This window comes from Sorex araneus, chromosome 11, assembly GCF_027595985.1.
Source record: "Sorex araneus isolate mSorAra2 chromosome 11, mSorAra2.pri, whole genome shotgun sequence".
Lineage (NCBI taxonomy): Eukaryota > Metazoa > Chordata > Mammalia > Eulipotyphla > Soricidae > Sorex > Sorex araneus.
In genome coordinates this window covers 3,242,659-3,265,795 of record NC_073312.1, presented here as the reverse complement: position 1 = coordinate 3,265,795, position 23,137 = coordinate 3,242,659, and the positions used below count along the sequence as shown (strand labels likewise).

At 65.5% G+C, this 23,137-nt stretch overlaps 1 protein-coding gene across 3 annotated transcripts in view; it reads left to right on the top strand.

The window, feature by feature from the left end:
• The first annotated feature begins 1,351 nt into the window (after positions 1-1,351).
• DOCK1 (dedicator of cytokinesis 1) overlaps positions 1,352-23,137 on the top strand; it is a 270,057-nt gene continuing 248,271 nt past the window's right edge. For all 3 annotated transcript variants that reach the window (XM_055119527.1, XM_055119526.1, XM_055119525.1), the window contains exon 1: positions 1,352-1,445. In XM_055119527.1, the coding sequence (XP_054975502.1) occupies positions 1,400-1,445 (46 nt within the window). In that variant the 5' untranslated portion in view covers positions 1,352-1,399. The remainder of the gene's footprint in view (positions 1,446-23,137) is intronic.

Here is a 23,137-nt window from a genome sequence, read left to right as displayed (position 1 = left end):
AGGCAGCATCCCGGAGCTCTGCTCCGGGGGTCCCAAGGAAGCCCCCGAGGTTGAGATTCACCTCAGGCTTCTTAGGTCAACACAGAACCCCAAAATGGAACTGAAGAGAAGGGAAGTGTCCCCGCCCCCACTCACGGGCTCCCCCTCCTGGTGGCCCCACAGACCTGAAATTCTGCCTACTGGCTTCTAGTTCCAGCAGGAACCTGGTGGGCCTGCCCCAGGGCCTTGGCACATGCAGTGCCCCCGCACCCGTGCCCTCTCCCAGGTCTGCTGCTATTTAATTCTGAAGCTTCTCAGGGAGGCCCTTCCTGTCCCCTCCTGGCCAGCAGGGCCATTGTGTCGCTTGTCCCGAGAGAGCATGCTGCTTCTCCCGCAGCTCCTTCTCCGTGCTGGGCCTGCAGTTCCCAGAGTTCCGTGGCAGGCTGGGTGCCCGCATGGAGGAGACTGGTGGCAGGGAGCTGGGGTGAGTGTGTGTGTGTGTGTGTGTGTGTGTGTGTGTGTGTGCGTGTGAGAGTGTGAGTGTGCATGTGTGAGTGTGTGTGTGTATGTGTGTGTGAGTGTATGTGTTAGTGTGTGTGTGAGTGTGTGAGTGTGAGTGTGTGAGTGTGTGTGAGTGTGAGTGTGTGAGTGTGCATGTGTGAGTGTGTGTGTGTGAGTGTGTATGTGTGTGTGAGTGTATGTGTTAGTGTGTGTGAGTGTGAGTGTGTGAGTGTGTGTGTGTGTGTGTGATGGGGCGGGGGCAGCCAGCCCCATGCGCCCCTCAAGCGTCTCCCCGGGGCTCAGGGCCTCCACCTGTCGGAGCCGCACCCCACATCACGCGTGTCCCCTGGGTGGGACAGCAGGGCCCGCTTCTGCCTGCGTGGGGATGGGGTCCCGTGTGGGCTGTGCCTGCCAACACGGGGAGTAGGTGGGTCCCCGCCCAGCTGCACTCCCAGCACAGTGCTCCCGTCCTGGTGGCCATCCAGTCTGCAGACTCCGGCCGCCCATCTGCGTCTGGACGCTGGGGCTGGGGGGGGGGCAGGGCGCCTCGTTAGCACGCGCGGGGCGCACCGGCCCACTTAGGGGGTGGGTGGGGGCCGCCCTGGCCCGAGACTCGGTCCAGGGTCCTCCCGCGCGGGGCCGGGCGGCGGGGTGGGCGCCGCCTGTTCCCTGCTCGGGCGGGGGGGGGGGCCTGGACCGTCCCGGGACACTCGGACCCGCGACCCCCGCCCGGCCCCGTCCGGCCCCGCCGGCCCGCGTGCCCCGAGGGGCGTCCGCGCGGGCCGGGGCCGGGCGGGGGTCGCGCGCGCGGGGGTCCCGGCCCCGCCCCCGGCCCGCGCGTCCCGCCCCGTCCCGCCGGCGCCGCCTCCGCCCCAGTTCCCCGGCCCGGCCCGGAACATGGCGGCCTAGGCGCGGCGGCATGACGCGCTGGGTGCCCACCAAGCGCGAGGAGAAATACGGCGTGGGTGAGCCGGGCCGCGGGCCGGGCCGCGCCGAACCGCGCCGAACCGCGCCCGCCCGCGCGCGCCCGCCCGCGCCGCGCGCGCCCCCGCCGGCGGGACACGCGGTGGCCGCGCCCCCGGGCCGGCGCGACGCGGGGGGACGCGCGGGGGGACGCGCGGGGGCCGGGCCGGGGGGCGCGCGGGGACACGCGGGGGGGCGCGCGGGGGGGCGCGCGAGGGGACGCGCGGGGGGACGCGCGGGGGGCGCTCGCGGGGGGCGCACGCGGGGGGCGCACGCGGGGGGCTCGCGGGGGCCGGGCCCGGGGGACCCGCCGCGCGCCCCGCGCTGGCCGCCACTCGCGGGGGCCGGGCCGGGCCGGACCTGGGCCCCGAGTGGGTTCCGGGCGGCCCGGCGCGGGGCCCTTTGTGGCGGGCCGGGCGGCCCGCGCGTCCCCGGGCGCATTCCTGCGTCTCCGGCCCGCCCGCCCGCCGCGGGATCTGCCCGAGCCTGCGCCGGCCCGCGGCTCCCAGCTGCCCCCTGGGCCCGGCCGGGCCAGGCCCCTCCCCGCGAGCCCCCCGCCGGCCGCGTCCCCCGGCCGCGGACACAGCCCGCCGGACACTGGGCGCCGGGCCGCCCCGGGAGCCGAGCCGCCCCGCTCGGGGCCGGCCCGCCGGGGTCTGGGCCCCCGTCTTCCACCCGAGGGCCCTGGGGGCCACCTGGCCGCGCCCCCTGCCCTGGACGGCTGGGCACTCCCTTCCCGACGCCGCCGGGCCCCCGCTGCCCGCGTTTGCCTTGCGTCTGTGTACTTTTGGTTTGGTTTGGGTCGGGACCCTGCCGAGTGCTCCGGCCAGTTGGAGTTGGCTCAGGGCTGACTCCTGACTCTGTGCTCAGGGATCCCGCCTGCCCCTGCTCAGGAGGACAGTATGGGGTGCCGGGGTTGGGACCCAGGTGGGCTGCAGGCCTGGCAGACGCCCGCCTGCTGGACGGGTGCTCAGGTCAGACACACTCAGCCAGGGGCCAAGCTACGGCTGTGCTGGCCCAAGCTGGGCGTCAGGCACCAAGGCCCGGGAGCTGGTGGGGCCAGGCCGGGTCTGTGCCCCCGGGTCAGGGCAGGACTGAGGAGTCGGAGGGGCAGTGGGCCCCTGTGACGGGCAGTGGCCATGGTGGGGCCTTGTGTCTGGGCTGCTGGGACCTCCGGGACTGTGTCACCCCCAGAGCAGGAAGGGGGTCCCGGGCACGAGGCCGTGTCCCCCCACAGCGTAGCAGAGGGGCCTGGGGACCCTGACGTGTTCGGCCCGTGTGGGCCCTGTGGCGTGGCCGGTTCTGAGTTCTCGTCCTGGGCTGCAGTGAGGCTGGGGGCTGCCAAGCTCCCGCTGGCCCCCCGGGCCCTCCGGGAGACGGGGCCACGGCAGAGACACCCGGTGACCCGGTGGTGTCAGTGAGGCCTGCGGTGTAGACACCTGCATGGGTCCGGGCCAGAGAAACCCACGGGGGTGTCCAGGTGCTGTCCCTACCGTCCCCTTGCCCGGGCCTTGGATGCCTTCCAGAAACTTCTCACGCACCTCCCGTGACCTGCCGTGTTGCCGACCAGGTTTCCTTGGACCTGGGGTTGGGGCTTCTCGGGGAAGCCGAGTCTGCAGGGGGCACCGGCTCGGGGCGGCCTAGGTCAGCTCAGTGGCCAGCTGGCCGGTGTCAGTGTCAGTGGCCGAGGTGCCCCCCCCCCGCCCCCTGGACCCCAGGGGGGAGTGGACAGGCGGATGCTGGGACCCTTCCCGACAGCTCCTGCTGCCTGTGCTCCGGGGAATGTTCCGGAACCCCCTTAGCCACCGCCGCGGGTTTAGGAGCCTCCTCGCTGGGCCGAGTCCAGAGGTGGGTCTGTGGGTGGACCCGGCACACTGGCCCGGGTGAATCACAGCCGGGAGAGAAACGCTCCAGCCCTCGGGAGCCTGAATCAGCCCATTGTCAGGGCTCCGGCCGGGCCAGCAGCATTGTTTGCCGGGGGTCAGTTGCTGGACGGGCGCTTCCTGGGGGGCTGGGGGCGGGAGTGCAGGGACCTGGCCAGCCTCTTCCCGCCCCCCTCAGTCTTGAGTTGGGGGGGTTCGTTCACCCCGGCACACTTGATCCCTGACCGGCAACCCCAGGGCGCCCCCGTGCCCGGGCTGGGGTAGAAGGAAGCGGCGGGTCACCCTGAGGGGGTGCTCGCGGCTCCGTGGCGGAGACACATTCTCGCACTGAGCCCCGATCCCCTGAGGCCACTTCTGTGACCAGGGCTCAGACGGGGACAGTGGACTTCAGGGTTCGGGGGGACCCCAGGGCCGGTCACCAGGAGGCGTGTAGCCTTGGCGTTGGCCCGTGGGCCTGAGACGGACCATGCTGTCTTCATGGGTCCCCCAGCCCCCCACCCTTCTGCGAGGACCAGAGAGGCCCAGGTGAGCCCAAGCTGCGGCCAGCAAGGCCACGGCCACAGAGGGAGGCCGAGCTGGACTCGGCAGCGGCCCCCAGCCCGGGAGCCGATGGTTCCAGATGGTTCCAGATGGTTCCAGATGCTGCCCTGCCCCCCCGCCCCCACCTTCGCCCTGCGCCCTGAAGCCAGAGCCTGTCCCATGTGGAGCGGGCAAGGTTAGGGGAGGGGACAGGCGGGTCCCCAGTGGATAGCCCCAGGCGGCCTCCTCCCCCCTGCGCTGCCAGGAGGCCGCCGTGCCCACCTGGGCTCCCGGCAGGATATGGGCCCCGGGCACGTCTCTCCCTCACCGGCAGCGTCTGGACGCCTCGTGGGTGGGCCCGCCCGGCCCTGAGTCGGGGGCAGCAGAGCTTAGAAACGAGGAGGCAGAGAGTGGGTCCCCTCGCATGAGCAGGCCTCCCCCACGCACAGAAGCAGGAAGGCCCCGAGCCCCCTGGGTGGGCCCCGGCCCCCTAGAGAAGTGTAGCGGCTGGGACCCCTCTCTGGGCGGCTCGTGGCGTGATCTTGGCCCGGCGAGGGGACTCTGTGTGTCCCCGTCTGTGGCCGCCTGAGGCAGCCCTGTCGCCCAGCAGGCACCGAGGGGACCCAGGGCAGCCGGCACGTGGCTACGCTGGGGAGAAAAACAAGATTTGGTGCTAAGTAAATAGGGGCGCAGACAGTTTCCCTCACTGGAGTGGCGGAGAAACCAGATTAGGGCGTATCCTCCCGCCGCAAACCTGGTTTTACCCTGGAAACCTAAAACATTCAGGTTGATCGTGTGTCCAGTTTGCCTAGACTGGCAGATGCCGCGGCAGGATCTGTGCGGCCTGTGGCTTGTTTGCCTGGACCCGAGTGTTTGGAGAGTGAAAACGGGGATAAACGATGAGGTCTTGGTGGGCGACCTGGCCCTGAGGTGGTGGTGAGGTCGCTGCGTCCACTGGGGTCACTGATGTCGGTGAGGTCACTGTGTCCACTGGGGTCATTGATGTGGGTGAGGTCACTGCCTCCACTGGGGTCACTGATGTGGGTGAGGCCACTGCGTCCACTGGGGTCACTGATGTGGGTAAGGTCACTGCGTCCACTGGGGTCACTGTTGTGGGTGAGGTCACTGTGTCCACTGAGGTCATTGATGTGAGCGAGTCACTGCGTCCACGGGGGTCACTGATGTGGGTGAGGCCACTGCGTCTACTGGGGTCACTGATGTGGGTGAGGCCACTGCGTCCACTGGGGTCATTGATATCCGCACTGTAGAACTGTAGCACCTGGACAAGCCTCTTTCAGTCCATGAGAGAGAAAGAGAGAGAGAGAGAGGTTGGAGACCCCCGTGGCCCGGTGCTCATTGGTAACTTTGTACACTAGGGGACCGTGAACTCTGGCAACCTTGTTACCTGACCTGCAAACAGGGAAGCGGAAGGTGGGTGGAGTGGGACCGGCAGCCCCTCACCCGCCCGGCCTCGGCCTGTCAGAGCTGTGGGACGCCCGGGGCCCCGTCCTGCACAGAGCGAGGAGAGTGACCGTCACCGTGTTCTGCCCAGGTGCCCTCCAGCATGCCCGCCCGCCCTGTGCTGTGCGTCAGGCCGTCACTCCAGAGCTGTGGAGTGCTGAGGTCAGTGGGCGTGAGGCTCCGTCCCTTCCACGCCGAGCACCCGCCTGTCGCCAGGACGGCTCCCAGGAGGGTCCTGGACAGGCGTCCCCAGATCCAGGGCTCCTGGGGCGCAACCGCCCAGAGGTGAGACGGCCTGTGGCCGAGCTGCCCGCCCTGGAGACGGCCCCGCCCTCAGCATAGCCCCTGCCGCTCGCCCGTCCCCCCTGGCCCGTCCCCCCTGGCCCGTCCCCCCTGGCCCGTCCCCGCTTCCTGGTGCCCCTGGGGCTCCTTCTTGCCCAATGTGCCCGCAGGGAGCACAGGCTGGGCTGACCCTGGCGGTCCGGGAGGGGTCTGCGGCTCTGTCTGCGCGGCCCTGGCCGGGGCGCCCGACACGCCAACCTTGGCCCGCGAGTTTTATTGCTAGAATAAAAGCGTTTCTCATGTCTCTTTTCCCCCCTTCTAAAACCATAACTTATTTTCTTTAACGTAATTGACTTTACCAGGGGCAAATAATGATTTAGCAGGAGGGAAATGTGATTATTTTTCTTCCAAATTGCTGTGCTTATATTAACTCCACAAGATTGATCCCCGCGTCCTTCGAGCGCCGTGAGTGGCTCCGGGCCCATTTGTCAAAGGTGGGGCTGTGGCCAGGCCACCAGCTTGCCCCCTTTTACTGGGGCTGTGGGGGTGTCCCTTTGAGGGTCGGCCGTGGGGGGGCTCTGGGGAAGGGCAGCCCGAGAGGGTTCCCACACATGGTGGGATGGGGGGGGCTGTGCTTCCCTCTGCGGCCCCCAGTGTGAGTGGACGTCTGCGGCCACCTGCTTGCAGACATCCCTGACTGGCAGAGGATGGATGGGGGGGGGAGAGGCGCAGGGGGGTCTTACAGGGTGAGGGGCGGGCCATGGGCAGCCCCTGGGGTCCCCGGGTGAGCTCGGCTGGGGCGTGTGTCTGGCTGCCCGTGTCGTGCTGTGCGGGTCTGAGCCCAGAGCCCCTCCCTGGGTCCCTCCCCCAGAGCCGCCTCCCTCCGCCTTCTGCCACGCCCAGCGGGTCTCGGGGCAGGACCTGGGCTCCCACACCGAGACTTGTCTTCAGGCCCTCGGACCCTCCCCCTTCTCCACTGCAGACCCTTCTCGGGGTCCACTGCAGCCTGGAGCCTCCCCCTGAAGTGAGGAGGTGGGGGGAGGTGAGTAAGGGTCAGGGTGCAGATAACGGGGTTATGCAGAAACACAGTTAGGAGCTGCTCCCCCAATGCAGGGAACCCCCATTGTCACACTCATCACGGGGTGGGTGCCGGGTGGCTGGGGTGGGGCCTGCCGGGTGGCCAGAGTTCTAGAACATTCCTCTGAGCACTTGCCGGTTTGTTCTTTCTCTGCCGTGGGCAGTGCTGAGCGTGGCCCGTCCCACTCCCCTTCCGAGTGTGGACCCGAGGGGCCCTCTGGGGGCACGGGTGGGCCGTGCTCCGGGGGACGCAGGGTTCCCGCCTCGCCGCATCTCTCCTCCCGGCCCGTGTGTCTGACCCAGGGCTGAGTCACCCCGACTCAGTGCTGAGCTGCCCCAGCGGGACCCGGTGCTGAGCCGCGTTCCTCTGTGTGTGAGTCACGGAGCTGCTCCTTGTGCTGTGTACACCCACATACTCATGTGTGCAGATGTGTACACACAACTCACAAACACGCACATGTGTAAAACACATGATGTACACACATTCAGAAGCTTGCACAAAATGTGTACACATTACACCACACAAACATGTGCATACATGTGCATAAGCAATGATGCACATGCATGTACACAATCCAAACATATGCACACAGACACGTGAAGAGTACACATCTGCAAACATGCACACACGTTCCCAAACACATACACATGGATGCACACACATGCCCAAATGCGCACAACAAAACATGCAAACGTGTGCACACAGACATAGCCCACAAACGAACATATGTATCTGTATATGCCTACAGACACATGCACATGCATGTGCCGAATTGTGCACATATAACACACGTACACAGAAATGACACAGGTACGTGTACACAGATTTACAAACATGCATGGATGAACATCACACACATATCCACACACCCACAAACATGTGCATGGACGTGCACGAATGCACAGCCCACACAGTGCACACACACACACATACACGCTGTAGTGTACACAGCCACACATGTGCACACATTGCACACACACGCAGTGGTGTACACAGCCACACATGTGCACATATGTGCACGCACATGCAGTGGTGTACATCGCCACACACGTGCACACACATACTCTGGTGCCATTTGCCGTCCCCTCATGTGCACACCTCTGCTCGCAGCTCAGCACGTCTCTGACCAGCTGGCGCTGTGGTTGTGCACGGAGGACTGTGTCCTCAGACACGACACTGCTGTGTCCTGGGGGCTGCACGGGAGCGCCTCCTCCCTCCTCTGGGACGTGCGCAGAACCTGACTCCGGGCACTCGTCTCCCTGGCCGAGGGCCGGGGCGGAGAGGCGCCGAGGCCCGTGGGCTGATCTGGCTGGTCTCTGCCCGAGAGTGCGGGCCCCGGGGCTCTCCTGGGCCCATTAAACTTTACTTTTCCTCCCCTCAGTACTATTGAGTTGATTTTGTGACTTTATTAAGGCATCACTTTAGTTAGAGACGTTCAGTATTCCAGTACCATTGAGCTTCCCCACCACCACTCTCTCCAGTTTTCCCGACCACCCCTGAAGCCTCCGTAGCAAGCCTCCGTGATCTATCTTATATTGCTTGTTACAAATGGTTTGCTAAAGGGATAGTCAAGAAACGTTTCTGTAGAGGAAAGTTAGTGAAGGTTGTTGTATCTCCTGATGGAGCCATTTAGCCCTTGCGTAAGAGGTCGCTAAGATGTTCCAGGGTAGGCCACGGTGTTGGTGCTTTGTGAGATTGGTTCCCTCCCACGTTACATCCCACCCAAGCTGCTGTGCTGCTCCTGGCTTATCAGCGTTGTAAAGTTTGAGATGTCCACAGGAAATCCAGAATTTTCCAGGGGGTGACACAGTTGGAGATAATTTTTGCTTTTTTTTTGTTTTTGCTTTTTGGGTCACACCTGGTGATGCACAGGGGTTATTCCTGGCTCATGCACTCAGGAATTACTCCTGGCGGTGCTTGGGGGATCATATGGGATGCTGGGAATCGAACCTGGGTGGGCCGCATGCTGCAAGGCAAATGCCCTTCCCGCTGTGCTATTGCTCCAGCCCCTGGAGATAATTTTTGACTGGCAGCTTTAGGGCTTGTGCGTGACTTCTGGGGCTTCCAGAAGTTCAGGGAGGTGGGGGAGGTAGCCCATCCCTGAGTCTGTGAAAGCTGGAGATTTCAGTGAGAAAACCTGCATCTCTGAGGCTCTCAGCAGATTAGTTTCTGGATGAGGCTTGTCTGAGCAGTGGACAGGGCCGGGACCATGGTGGCCATCGTGGAACGTGGAGGGTTTTGGCTGCCGGGGCTGTATTTGGTGTGTGTGTAGGGGGGGTATTGCTGGGCTAACCCTCCCCTCTCTGGGGTGTCCCCATACGCCTCGGCCTTGTGCGGGGTCCGGGAGAAATCCTGCCACTTGTTGATCTCCTTCGAGATTTATTTCTGAGTCTCTGGATCGTGCTGGTGAAGGGGCTTGAGGGTGCAGGAGGCGGTTCTGGGCCGCCAGTGGGAGGTGGGAGGCTGCACGGTCCTGGCTGGCTGGGGGGGGGGGGCCTGGGGGGTCCTGACTGGCTGGGGGGACCTGGGGGGTCCTGACTGGCTGGGGGGTCCTGACTGGCTGGGGGGGCCTGGGGGTCCTGGCTGGCTGGGGGGGCCCTGGGGGGACCTGGCTGGCTGGGGTGGCCCTGGGGGGACCTGGCTGGCTGGGGGGGACCTGGGGGTTCCTGGCTGGCTGGGGTGGCCCTGGGGGGTCCTGGCTGGCTGGGGGGGCCTGGGGGGACCTGGCTGGCTGGGGTGGCCCTGGGGGGACCTGGCTGGCTGGGGTGGCCCTGGGGGGACCTGGCTTGCTGGGGGGGACCTGGGGGGACCTGGCTGGCTGGGGGGGACCTGGGGGGACCTGGCTGGCTGGGGGGGCCTGGGGGTGACCTGGCTGGCTGGGGGGGACCTGGGGGGACCTGGCTGGCTGGGGGGGCCTGGGGGCTCCTGGCTGGCTGGGGTGGCCCAGGGGGTGACCTGGCTGGCTGGGGGGCCCTGGGGGGTCCTGGCTGGCTGGGGGGGCCTGGGGGGCCCTGGCTGGTGCTGGGTGTGAGCTGAGCAGTGTCAGGCCGGGTTGGGGGGGCGCTGAGGGGAACCTGCAGGAGGCTGTGCCGTGCTGGGGGTGACCAGGAGCCCCCCGCCCCCGGGCGCCCTCCTGCTGGGAATGTGACTTGGAGTGTGGTGTGCAGAGTCCCGTGACGAGGTCGTCTGTGGGGTGGGGGGCTCTGGGGTGGCCTCAGACCCTGACTTCTGGTCTGTGGTCAGTTTCCCCTCTGGGCTCAGTTGATGAAACCGGGGGGTGGGCCTCCGGGGCTGCTGTGCGGGGCGCAGCCTTGCTCCTGGCTCCTGGAGGGCGGTCAGGGTGTCGGAGCCCCAGGCTGGCCCCGCTGGGCCCCCCCGGCCGAGGGGCCCTGTCTGTCGAGGGCGGGAGGTGGGGGGCTGCTGATAGACCGGCCGGCTTCCTGCCCGCCCCAGACAGAAGCAGCTTCCGCCCGAGCTCAGATCCAGGACAGACGGACAGAGGAACACACAGCCCTTCCCGCAGTCTCTGCCACCTTGGTGGACGCGTGCGTGCGTGCATGCGTGCGCGTGTGTGTGTGTGTGTGTCTGTGTGTGTGTCTGTGTGTGTGTGTCCGTGCCTGTGTGTGTGTGCACGTGGGAGTGTTCAGGCATGTGAGGGTGTGTGAATGTGAGTTTTGGGCCACACGTGGCAGCCCTCAGCCCGTACTCGGGGCTCTGCTCTCAGGATCACTCCCGGCCAGGCTAGGGGGACCCCACGGGCTGCCCGGGGGTGCCGGGGAGCAAACCAGGCCAGCTGTGTGCAGGGCCGGTTCCCCGCTCTGTTGGCTGACGCTGTCCCCGAGACGGGTCACACGCAGAGGTGGCACCCGTGGGGCCCCGCACCTCGGTGTACCGCGTGCCCCTCCCTCTCCTGGAGCCCGTCCACCCCCTGCTCGGCTCGGCTTGGAGGCAGCCCTGCCCAGCTTTGGAGAGTCGGGACGGTCACCCCGGCCCGTGGAGCTGCGCCCAGAGGCCCCTGCCCAGAGGCCCCTGCGTGGGGGGGAGGGGCAGTGCCGGGAGCCCTGCGGGTGGCGGGAAGCAGGACTCCGGCCGCGCCACTCGGGTGGAGACAGGCTGGACGTCTGTTCTGGGGACAGGAAGTGAGGGGCAGGAGCAGGCCGGGGCAGGGGTCAGGCGGGCCGGAACTCTGTCCTGGCGCTTGGGAAGTATGGCTCGGTCCTGGCGGGGGCCCGTCCCGGGAAGCACTTCCGGTCAGGGGGTCGGGAGCAGCGACTCCGGGTGTCCCGGGGGGCCTCAGCCAGAGGCTCCATCCCCTGAGACCCGCGTGGTCATGGCAGCTTTGGGGGAGCCTCGTCCCGCCCAGGACTGAGTCATGCGGGGTCACTGACCGGTGGCCTCGGTTCCTGGGCAGCCCCCGTCTCCGGGTGTCCCAGAAGCCCTGGGTCCTGCCCCCCGGGGACCCGTGAGTGGGAAGGAGCCCGCAGGCGTCTCTGTGGTCGGTGGGCTCACGTGTGTGAGTGCGTGCGTGTGTGTGTGTGTGTGTGCGCGCGTGTGTGTGTGTATGTGTGCATGTGTGTGTGTGTGTGCGTGTGTGTGTGTATGTGTGCATGTGTGTGTGTGTGCGTGCGTGTGTGTGTGCGTGTGTGTGTGCGTGTGTGTGCGTATGTGCGTGCATGCGTGTGTGTGTGTGTGTGTGTGTGTGTGTGTGTGTGCTTGGTGTGTTAGGGAGGGAGGGGGTCGTTTCTAGCTCTGGCTGGGCGGAGAGTGCCCGTGTGACTTGGCTGGGGGCGCGGGGGCTGCTGCGGTGCAGGTCTGAGTGTTCACCGGCCCCAGCCGTGCAGAAACCGTCTCTGTGGCCCCGGGACAGCGCACTCGCCTTCCCCGCGAGGGAGGGCCAGCCTGCTCCTCCCCCCGCCTCCACCCTGGAGGCGCTGCCAGCTCCGGAGAGGGATTACTTCTGGCTTCCTGCCTACTTGAAGCAAAACATGTTCACGGCTCCAAGGCAGAAGCCGATTTGGGGACGCTCAAGGGTCCCCAGATCTGGCACGTGGCATTTTCTGGGGCCCCGTGTCCTGGTGCGAGGGGCTCGGGTTGGGGGCCCAGGGAGGCAGCCCTGGCCCCGGCAAGCTGGCCCTCTGCAGAGGGGGCAGGGGCTACCCCCGTCGGCCGGAGGGGCTGCAGCTCCAGTGGCCCTGCAGGACACGTCCCAGGGGACCCTCGGAATTCGGGGATGGGGTCCCGCCCACAACCCGAGGGGCTTGGGTGATAGTTGACTATTTCCAATGCCAGATTTTACTCCGTTTCATTTTGTTGTTGTTTTGGGTTGGGGACTGTCGCTGGCGGTGCCCAGAGCGACTCCTGGTTTGTGTCTGGCAGTGCTCGGGCGCCACGCGGTGCTGGGCGCGAACCTGACTCCGGGCCGTGCCCAGAGCCCCGACATCGCCCTCCGTGATCTCCTAACACAAACACAGTTGAGCTTTGCTGTATTTTCCCCCTCTTGTGGCCGTCAAAACAAAAGAAAAAGTGCTCGGTCTATCACTTGAGGTCCGGGAGAGACGGTCCGTGTGCCAGCGTGCTCGTGCCACGCGAACAGGCCTCTCTGGCGGCCACGCACGCCCGTGCCCTGTCCCCTCCGCCCGCCCTGCGGGTCCCGTCGCCTCCTGGCTTGGGGTGCGAGTCCGCGCCCCATGGCCCACTTCGTTCCCTTTTCCCTCCTCGTCCTGCCACGGTCTGCGGAGACTGGAGCTGAGCTTCAGCTTTATCTGCAGGAAAGAAATCCCCGTCCCCGGTGCTGGAGCAATAAATCGGAGCAAGGCCGGGCCGCTCCGTTCCATCACGGCGGAGGCCTGGAGGGTTTCATGGCTCCCAGCGTTATCTCTCTCCCCACCTGCTCTGAGTTGCCTTTGCGCGTGGCTCCGTGTCTGTTGCGGTGGCTGGGCCCTGCGTCCCGTCCGCTCTGCTCACAGGCCGCCAGGTGTGGAGGAGGATTGTGGAGAGCAGGAGACTCTTTCCGGGAGACGTGAGCGTGCCTGCCGCTGACAACGGCTCAGCCGGGATGTTACTTCCCTTTCCTTTCGCCGTGGTGCTGGGCCGGACCTCAGAGACTCCCACGTGTGAGGCTTGGGCCTGACCCCCGAGACACATCACCGACTCGGGATGTTGCTTTTGTCCCTCCTGTCTCTGGTGGGGACTTGGGGCTGGGGGTGGGCATGTCCCGCCGTGCTCGGGTCTTCCTCCCGACTCTGCTCAGGGTCACTCCTGGTGGTGCTCGGGATGTCGGCCGTGCCGGGGAGGGAACGGGCCACCCGCGGGAGAAGCGCTTGCCTGCTGTTCTCTCTCTCCAGCCCTCGGAGCCGTTCCTGACTCACCGCCGCGCGGGCTGCCGTGGTGGACCACGTTTCCTTGGCGACTGTGTTTTGCAGGCCTTTGGTGTCTGTCTCAGATCAAAGACGAGGGATGGAGCTGGTTTCAGGAGAGGCAGACCCCCCACGCAGCCCCCGGCGCGTGGCTCCTTACTTTTAAGAGCTGGTTGTGTATCTTAGTCAGAGTAAGTGGGCTATTGATCTGTTTGGAGTCAGCCGTGGGGTGTGGCGTGTGGGCCCAGCGTTTGCGAGTGGAGAGCCCGCTTTCCCGGCTCCCGTTGTTGAGACGACGGTCCCTTCTCCATCGAATTGTGTGACTCACCTTTTGGAAATTCTTTGGCGCAGGTAGGGGAGGGCTGGTTCTGTTGGGTTGTCTGTCTGCCCGGAGGCCCAGCCGTGAGGCTGGTACCACACCTCACTTTGTCGGGGGGAGGGGCTCGAGATCCGAAAGAGCAAATCTTTCTGATTTGATCTTTTTCTAGAAAGTGCTGTTATCCGGGATCCCTGGGCGTCCTCAGGACACTTAGGCCACTGTTGGTGTGGAATTTAAAGTTTCTGCGCATCCCCGCTTACTGTTCTATTTCCGGGACTGATGTTTAGGAGAGGGTGGTGATTTTGTTTCTTTGCATTTACATCCGTCGTCCGAGTTTGCCCCTTTGGGAGTGGTGGACAGTCGTGGCCGTCCGTCCTGGGCTCTGTGACGGCCGCCCTGCCCCAGGCCTAGGCGGCCGTTTTGGTTGGATCCCGGAAAGCTCGTAGCCAGACCTTCTCCTGTTGGTCCCATCCCTGCTGCCCTGAAAGGGGACGGCTCAGCAGGCCCTTTGTCCTGGAGGTGGGGGCCCTGCCAGGGCTGGGGGGGGGCCGGGGGGGCCCCAGTCATGGCTGAGATAAATTTGGGCGCCAGGAATTGGGAGGAGAGGCTGGAACGGAAGTGACACACTCCGGGCGTCCTTCCAAACCCCTGTCCCGCCTCGGAAGCCACTCTCTGCAATTGCTTCTTCTTTGGGCCTTTCCTTGTGGTTCCAGAGACTGACCCCAGGGCCGAAACCTGGACCCAGGAAGGGGTCGCCCCGTGCTGGACACACAGCAGCGGCGTCACACGAGCTGCGGGCGTGGGTGACGCTGGGGGAGTGAGTTAAGGGTGATTTGGAAAGAGGGTCCCTGCAGCCACATCATCTATCTTTCCCTCCCACCCCCATCCCCCTTCCCTCCCCCCTCCCTCCCTTCTTACTTACACACCGACTTACAAAGTTGTTTGTGGTATGGCTGTTTCAGGTATTCCTCGTGCCAGCACCAACCCCAACACCCGTGTGACCTTCCATAGTCCCAGTCCCCCTGCCCCCAGCCTGTCCCTTTAGCAGGCACAAATTCATCGACTTTTTTTTTTTTTTTTTTGGTTTTTTGGATCACACCAGGCGGTGTTCAGTGGGTGACTCCTGGCTCTGCACTCGGGAATTCACCTGCAATTCCCCAGGGGACCGCATAGGATGCCCGGGATCGAACCCGAGTCCACTGCCTGCAAGGCAAACTGCCTACCCACTGTGCTATCGCTCTGACCCAAAGGAATGGCCTTTCTCTTGCTTTTTTCAACGTCGAATATCGTCACAGGGGTGCCACTTGCCTGAGGGTTCCTGGGTCGAGCGTCTCTGCTGTGGCTTTCACGTCCTCTGCGTCCCTGCCTCTGCGTCACTTCCCGTGACTTCCCGTGAGGTCGCTGTGCTCCTGCGGGGCTGTTGGTCGCTGTGGGTCTCGGATGCTTTGGCCGTTGGACGGCTCTGGGGTCAGCAGAGCTAGGCAGGGCTGTTTCTGTGCCGCGGTGGGAGTGGGTGGGGCCTGCAGGCGGGCTGGGGTGGGGGCGGCCCTCCCCTCCTCTCCCCTCACCACCCCCAGAAGGCTCCGGAGATCTCAGCCCCAGACCTGGCCTTGTGGGTGCTGAGCCCCCGCTCTCGCCCACACCCGCCTTCCTTCAGGCCAGGGCGTTTCTTGTGGTGGACGCCACAGGGGTTGGGCGTTCCATCCGCAGGACGGTCCTATCAGAGTCCCCGTGTCGGCAGACAGACTTCTCCGAGTAGGTCCCACTGGACTGCCGTGGCTGCTGGCGTCTGGGGACTCGTCAGACGAGCTCTGGGCTGTGGGACTGGGTGTGATAGGAGGGAATCGGCGCTTTGCCGTAGCTGGGACATCACAGGGGGAGGGGTGTGGAGGGGCGGGAGCAGCAGCACGGGGTGGGGGCGGGGAGGGCGCTTGCACTGCATGTGGCCAGCCTGGGCTCAGTCCCCGGCACCTCCCAGGGTCCCCGAGCGCTGGCAGGAATGACCGCTGAGCCTAGGGCCGGGAGTCAGCCCTGAGCACTGCCGGGTGTGGCCCGAAGTAAAAAAGTGGGAAAAGTGTTGAATCAGGAGGACTCTGTTCCGCTCCGTGGCCTTGCCAGGACTCAGCGCCTGAGAGTGACCAGCTGTGACTGTGTGTGAAGCGTCAGTCGAGGGTGTGTCCCAGCGTCTCCGGCTGGAGTCTTTCCACCTTCACGAGCAGTTGTGATTTAATTTAAACTGTTTTTTTTTTTTTTTTTGGCTTTTTGGGTCACACCCGGCGATGCACAGGGGTCACTCCTGGCTCATGCACTCAGAAATCACCCCTGGCGGTGCTCAGGGGACCATATGGGATGCTGGGATTTGAACCCGGGTTGGCTGCGTGCAAGGCAAATGCCCTACCCGCTGTGCTATCACTCCAGCCCCTAATTTAAACTGTTTAAGCAACGTTGATCTTCCCGTTCCCCCGTGTCCCTCAGGTAGGGGCCCACAGAGGCCCAGTACGGCCCGTCCTGTGGAGGACTCATATCTCCGGGCTCCCACGGCAAGTCCCAGTCGGCCACATTGTCCTGGTGGCCTTGGGCAAGCCAGTTTCTGTGTGCCTCGGTTTCCCCCTGGGTAAAGTAGAGACGACAGTCGTGGTCGTTGTACAGAGCCGAGGGGAGGATTATGTGGGGCGGTGAATGTGAGTCGCCCTCTTGGTGGGATCTGGGCTTCCTCGCAGGGCTGAGCCTCAGCCGCGCCCGCTGTGTGGAATGGCTCGGGGCCTGGGGGCCGTGGGGCGTCAGGGTTCCCAGGCCCCGCGGGAGCTGGGGCAGAGCTGGGGCAGCGTACGCCAGGGAAGGAGTTGCAGGCTGAGAGTGAGGGGCGCAGCACCAGGGACAGGCAGATGAGCTGGGGGCAACTCCAAGTGTGTGACGTGTGTGATGGGATAGGGCATAGCGTGACGGAGTGGAGTGTGACAGTGTGGGGTATAGGGTGACAGAGTAGTGTGTAAGGTGATGCTGTAGGGTATAGAGGGACAGTGTTGGATATAGAGTGACGGTGTAGGTGTAGGGTGTAGGGTGACGGTGTATGGTGTAGGGTGACGGTGTAGGGGATAGGGTGACGGTGCAGGGTACAGGGTGACGGTGCAGGGTGTAGGGTGACGGTGTAGGGTACAGAGTGACGGTGTAGGGGATAGGGTGATGGTGTAGGGTACAGGGTGACGGTGTAGGGGATAGGGTGACGGTGCAGGGGATAGGGTGACGGTGTAGGGGACAGGGTGACGGTGCAGGGTACAGGGTGACGGTGCAGGGTACAGGGTGATGGTGTCAGGTGTTCTGAGGACCTGTCTCCTTTCCTGCACTGACAGCCGTTTCTCAGGGGTAGGGTTGGGTGCTTGGGGGCCGGCCCAGCCGAGACCAGAAACCGGCCTGAGGCCAGCGTGGGGCGTGCTCTGTCGCCGGCTCCTGCCCCTGGAATGTGCAGGTCAAACACCCGAGTGCTTGTCGCGGCCTGGGCACGTGCCTGCGGTTTCTGCTGGGCCGGGCAGGCAGGCTCTGCAGGGGGGAGGTGGGGCCCTTGGAGAGGGCGGGCCAGTGGGACTGGGGCTCTCCCTTGGCCCCCCGGCTCTCCCTCCCCTTCCCTCTCCCGTTTTCCTCTTTCTTCCCCACCGCCCCTCCCCCACTTCCTCTTGGCGCAGCTGCACGTTCTCCGGTTCGGGAATCCGCGTGAGTCACCGTGGGCCGGGAGGGTGCCCACGTCCACGTGGGGCTCTCGGGGCCGGGCCGAGGTGGGGGAGTGGGCACCCTGGGGACCTGCAGGCAGCGAGGGAGGCAGCTGGTGCCCCTGGACGCAGACCTGGCGTCTGGCCACCACAGGGCGCAAGCATCCATGTGTGCATGCGTGTATATGTGTGCATGTGTATGTACATGTTTGCATATGTGTGCATGCGTGTATATGTGTATGTGCATGCATGTGTATGTGTGCATGCGTGTATGTGTGTGTATGTGTGTGTATGCGTATCTATGTGTGCATATGTGTGCGCGTGCGTGTGCCTGTCTGTGTGCTGTGTGCTCAGAACGGGGTGGCCCCTAGGGCCTGGGAAAGGGTGCCAGACCCTCAGCACCCACCTGGTGCCCCTGCCCCTGGCTCCATTCCCCTCCCGACACCCGTCTCTGCCCACGTCTCCATGGATTTGGGCTCTCGAGGCCGCAGGGGTGGTGCAGGTGGGGGTGCGGGGGTGTGGCCATCCCTGGGGTGGGGGCAGGCTCTGTCCCTCTAGACTGCTGGCCCGGCCCTCTCGGAGGCCCCGGTGGCTGGTGGTGCCCGAGGAGCCGGGGAGGGGTCGGCGCCGCGCCCTGTTGCCCCTGTGTGGGCCTCGCGGGACATGCCTTGGGGCCTGGCTGTCGTTCTGTCACCGGACTGCGCCGGGCTTCCTGGAATCGCTGCTTGGGGTGTCTCGAGGGCTCTCTGGAGGAAGCGGCCCTGGGCTGGGGACAGTGCCTGCGATTGTCACCACCCGGGAGGCGCAGGGAGAGGGGTGTGTGGGGCCGAGCACAGTCGCGCTTTGTTCTCGGCCCCAGGGCAGCCGGCGGGGGTGTCCCCGGCTGAGGTCACGAGGCCTGGCCCAGTGCGGGGCCCCTTCCCGGGCGCTGCTCGGATGTTTATCTTCGGGAGCGGAGGTGGCCTCGGTGTCCCCATCTCGGGCCGAGTGGGGGCACGTGGACAGCCCCGGACAGCGCCCACTGTCCCAGTGAATGCCGTTAGGCCGTGGGGGGCTCTCATTCGCACCTGGGGATGGGCGGACGTCGCTCTGGGCCCCCTGCCTTCCCGGGAAGCTGTTTGGGGGGCTCTGGGGGGTGCTGCTTGGCCGTGGTGGCCCTGCCGGCTCTCTGGAGCTGCAGCCTGGGCCGGCCGGGCCGAGCAGGGCAGGGCGATTTCCCGGTGTCCCATCAGTGGTGCCCTGGAGATGCTGCTGTGGGGGCTCTGCCACCCCGGCGCGCTCCCTCCTGCCTGGCCCTTCTCCCCTGCGGGGCGCCCGAGCGGCTCCGCGTGCAGCAGACGGGCTTTTACGGCCCTTGCTGAGCGTTTCCGCCGCGGCGCGGGCCGGCGTGAGTGTGCGCTGCTGTGTTTTTATAGGCAATTGAGGCCACTGTTAAAATGCCACGTGGCTTGTCAGGCGCGGGCAGGTTCTGCGGGGCTGCTGGCGGCGGGAGCGTCGCCGGGCACCAGGGCTCCCACCGTCCCCAGCGGCCCTGCGGCCCTGCCCTGACCTCTCGCTCTCCCTGGTGCTGCTGGGGTCGGACTCGGAGTGGAGCCACTGCTGCCCACTGGCCACCAGCGCCATCCCGCTTGTGCACCCGTCCCCTCCAAACGGGAACTTGGTCCAGGGGCCCCGAGGCCCCGGGGCACTGCTCGAGTCACCAAGGGGGTCCTAGGGGCTCAGGCCTGGACCTCTGACCGAGCCCACCAGGGTCCTGGGGTGCTTCTTTATGCCCTCGGGGTGCTGTGGTCAGGCTGCAGCGAATGGGAGTGTCCACACGTCCCCTTGGGCCCTGCCGTCCAGGCAGCTCAGTGGACCCCAGGGTGGCCTCACTGTGCCCCTGAGTCAGTGACCTCCGGAGGGGGAGGCCTCCAAGCCTGCCGTTCCTCCGGAGGCCAGACTCGCTCTTCCTGCCGTCTCACCCCGCCTGTCGCTCTGCCTTGTTCTGACAGCGATGTTGACGTCTCTGACAGTTCGTCTTGCTGGGGGGAGGGCAGAGTGATGGCACAGCAGGTAGGGCGCGTGAGCCCCCAGGAGTGAACCCTGAGCACCAGCGGGTGTGGCCCGTAAACCAAAACCATTTTTGCTGTTGTTTTAATTGGGGTGGGGTGGTGGCCTGGGCCGCTTTGCGGTCAGGAGTGCCTCCAGGTGGGGCTTAGGGGGCCCGGCACAGAGTCAGGGATTGAGCCGGGAGCCCCTCCCGGTGCAGGGGAGAGCCGGTGCCCACCTGCCGTGAGCGCGTCCTTAGTACCGTCACCCCTCGCTGTCGCCCCAGCCCTGACGTTAGCGTGTTGGCATTTGGCCCCGAGAATTAGGTGGCTCTGCTTCCGGCTGTGGGCTGGCCAGGGCCACGGGGGTCAGCCAGGTGTGGGCTCACTGGCCTGCAGGAAATTCTGCCCCGAGGAGGTCAGGGGGGCGGGACCAGCTGAGTTTGACCCGTGGCCCCCCGCGGAGCAGTGTCCTGCTTACACAGCCCTTGCGGGCCCGCCCTGGGGAGGCAGCCAGCGCCTCCTGACCTTGGGTGCTGGAGTGGACTCAGGTACGCCGATGGACCCGAGAACCCCGCCAAGGCTGGCCCGGCGGCCCCAGGTCTGGGAGCCTGGTCAGGGCGCTTCCCTGGAGCGTGGAAACGCCCCCTGTCCCCGCGCGGCATCTGGGCCAGGCCCGGGCAGTGTTGACGCGGGCTGGGGAACAAGAGAGGCAGTGTCCACGGCGGGCCGGCGGGCAGTGCTCATTAGCATCCCGAGTGCGCGGGCGGCCCTTCCCCAGCAGGGCCCGGGGCCAGAGCCTGGGGCGGGAGCGTGTGTGGTGCTGACCTTTATAGGCTGCGGACCTGGCCCGAGGGTCTGTCCTTTGCCCGCACTGACCACGGGACTCAGGCAGGGCGGAGCGGCTGTGGGCGGAGCTTGGGAGAGTAGGGGAGGGCGTGGCCCAGGAGGGGGCGTGGCCAGGGAGGGGCGTGGCCGGGCTAGGGAGGGGCTGCAGAAGGGTTCAGGAGGGGGGGGGTCTCAGGGGAGGAGGGTGGCAGGGAGGAAGGTCCCTGGTAGGTGTTGGATGTTGCTTTGCCCACCTGCAGGGTGCGGAGGAGAGCCAGCCCCCCCGCCCCTCCCCCTCCATCTGTCTCCTGCCCACCCCGGCGGCTGCTCCCTGTCTTCACCCTGTGCACAGGAGTCCAGCCGCCTTGCAGGACTTGTGTTTCCGGCCCAGGGGCGCAGGGCTGGGGGTGTCCAGCCCAGGACCCTGCCCTGCCCAGGGGGGGCGACTGGCCTCTGCTGAGCGGGCACTGTGCCAGGGGGCAGTGGGGCGCCCAGGCCTGCATGCAGCTCTCGGGCTCTTCCGTCCCCTGCTTGCGAGCGGAGCGGCTTGGACGGGAGGGCCCCTCTGCAGCGGAGGCCGGTGTCTGCAGCCGGAAGCCCCTGCCCGGCCCGGCCAGCGGCCTTGCCCAGTGCCACGGGGCGCATTGTTTGGGCGACTTTTCATCTTCCGTTTTATTCTTCTACCCAAAGCCGAGGAGTGTGCACAGAGAAGAGGAGTCTCAGTGCCCTGCTGTCTCCTCGGTGACTGCGTGCGGCTGTCCCGGTCCCGCGGGGTCACCTCTGCTGGCGCTGGCCGCTCCCAGGTGCCGGCTTTCGTCCTGAGAGACTTTCCCGGCAGCCTCTCGGGGCTGAGAGTGGTCGGCCGCAGCACGCACACAGTGAGGTGGCCAGTGACAGGGCTGTGCGTCCTGGTGGCTAGCGCTGCCGTTGGGAGTGTGAGAGGTTCATACCAGAGCAGAGACCCATGGTCAGTGCGTCCCTGTCACGGCACAGGCCAAGGCGCCAGCAGGCCGGCGTTCCGCTGCCCAGCCCGGCTCCCCGCAGACACCCAGGCTCGGGAGAGGTTCCTACCCAGGATCCTTCCTTGGGAAGTGGGCGGGGCGCACAGGGAAGCTTGTTCAGCGAGGGTAGAACAGAGCCTTCTGGAAATGGGATTTGGAGTTTTCCCCACCTCACCCAGGTGATTGCCCAAGGCCCCGCCTTTCCTGCTGCTGTTCCCACGAGCTGAGTCTGGGAGGGAACTTGGGCAGAGGTGAGGAAAAGTTCTGCCTTACAGGGTTGGGTTGATTCTGCATGAGAACTGCATCCTGCAGTTGATGCTGCGTGAGAACTGCATCCCGCGGTTGATTCTACATGAGAACTGCATTGATGCTTCGGGAGAACTGCATCCCGCAGTTGATGCTGTGTGAGAGCTTCATCCGCATTGATGCTGTGTGAGAACTGCATCCTGCGGTTGATGCTGTGTGAGAACTGCATCCCTCAGTTGATGCTGCGTGAGAACTGCATCCCTCAGTTGATGCTGCGTGAGAACTGCATCCCTCAGTTGCTGTTGCCTGAGATCTGCATTCCGCATTGATGCTGCGTGAGGACCGTCCCTCGTTGTCCTGGATACAGGGCTCTGCTTCCTCTTTGTACCCTGTGCTTCGATCGGAGCCTTTCGCAGTGCTCGGGCAAGCCCAGGCCTGCTGTGTGCGGGTGCGCGATTACCACTGATCCACCTGCCAGGCCCCCCACCGAATGGCTCTTCCTGACCCCCTCATGGTTGGTTGTCACTGGAGGACGAGGACGGTCCCTCTGGGTGCCTGGTCCTGAGTCTGCAGCTGCGGGTCCCGGGTTCCGCCTTCACCAGCAGGAGGCAGGCACAGTGCCGGTGCCCAGAGGGGTGCCACGGGCCAGCCTGAGATCTGGGGCCTGGGGACTTGCCAGGTTTCCCTCTTGGGTTGGTGCAGCCCAGCGCTGAGTGACCGGCTGCTTGGGGTTCCCCGGGGCCCCCCTGGAGAGGCAGCTTCACGGGCAGAGCCGGGACCTGCCGGGTCTTTCACCTCTGCCACCTCTGCCCCCCGCTGGGCCGCGGCTGTGCGTGAGGTTTGGGGGGACCTCGGGGTCTCACCTGCTGGGACCCGCGGGTCGTGGTGAGCCGAGACCCCTGGCCTGTCGCTTCCAAGTGAGCGAAATGCCAACACGAGCGCAGTCTTTTCCTGGGGATTTCGAACCCGAGCCCAAGTGTCTGCCCAGAATTCCCGGACTCATCTGCCCTGGCTGCGTCTGCGTCCCTCTGCCTGCAGGCATGTGCGCAGAGGGCAAGGCCCGGGGCTCTCGAGTGCTCAGGATCCAGAGGTCAGCGGGTTCCTGAGGTCAGTAGGATCCTGAGGTCAGCGGGGTCCTGAAGTCAGCGGGGTCCTGAGGTCAAGTGGGATCCAGAGGTCAGCGAGGTCCTGAGGTCAGCGAGATCTAGAGGTCAGCGGGATCCAGAGGTCAGCGGGGTCCTGAGGTCAGCGGGATCCAGAGGTCAGTGGGGTCCAGAGGTCAGCAGGATCCTGAGGTCAGTGGGATCCAGAGGTCAGCAGGATCCTGAGGTCAGAGAGATCTAGAGGTCAGCGGGGTCCTGAGGTCAGCGGGATCCAGAGGTCAGTGGGGTCCAGAGTTCAGTGGGGTCCTGAGGTCAGCGGGATCCAGAGGTCAGCGGGGTCCTGAGGTCAGTGGGATCCTGAGGTCAGCGCCCTGAGGTCCTGCTTGACGCTGGCGTGGAGGCAGGGCCCAGCTGACCAACATGCAGGCCTGTGTCCAGCCCAGGGACAGGCAGACTTGCCCCCTCTCAGTGCGGGTGGGGAGGGGCCGGGGAGGGGGTTCGAGGCCTCGCCCTGGGACTCCTCTGTCAGCCCAGCTCAGGGAGATCTCTGGTAGCACTCTGTTTCCTATTTATTTTCTCTTTGCCTTTAAGAAAAACAAACATTAGCATTCTGGAATGTCCCCTTGGCCCTTCCCTTAATTCATTACCATTAATATTAAACTGAATGATCAGGAAGGGGGGTGCAGCCCTGCAGAGCCAGCTGGCTGGGGCTCCGAGGGGGGTGCTGGTGCCCCCCTCCCAGACCAGGGCAGCCCAGCTCCCGCCTCTCCAGACCCAGCCTCTGGCCCGGAGGGCCCCTCCCCTGCGGGTGCACCCTGTCCTCTAGGCAGAACCTGTTGGACCGGTGGGGGAAGTGCCTGGCCAGGGCCCAGGCTTAGGGGAGGGAG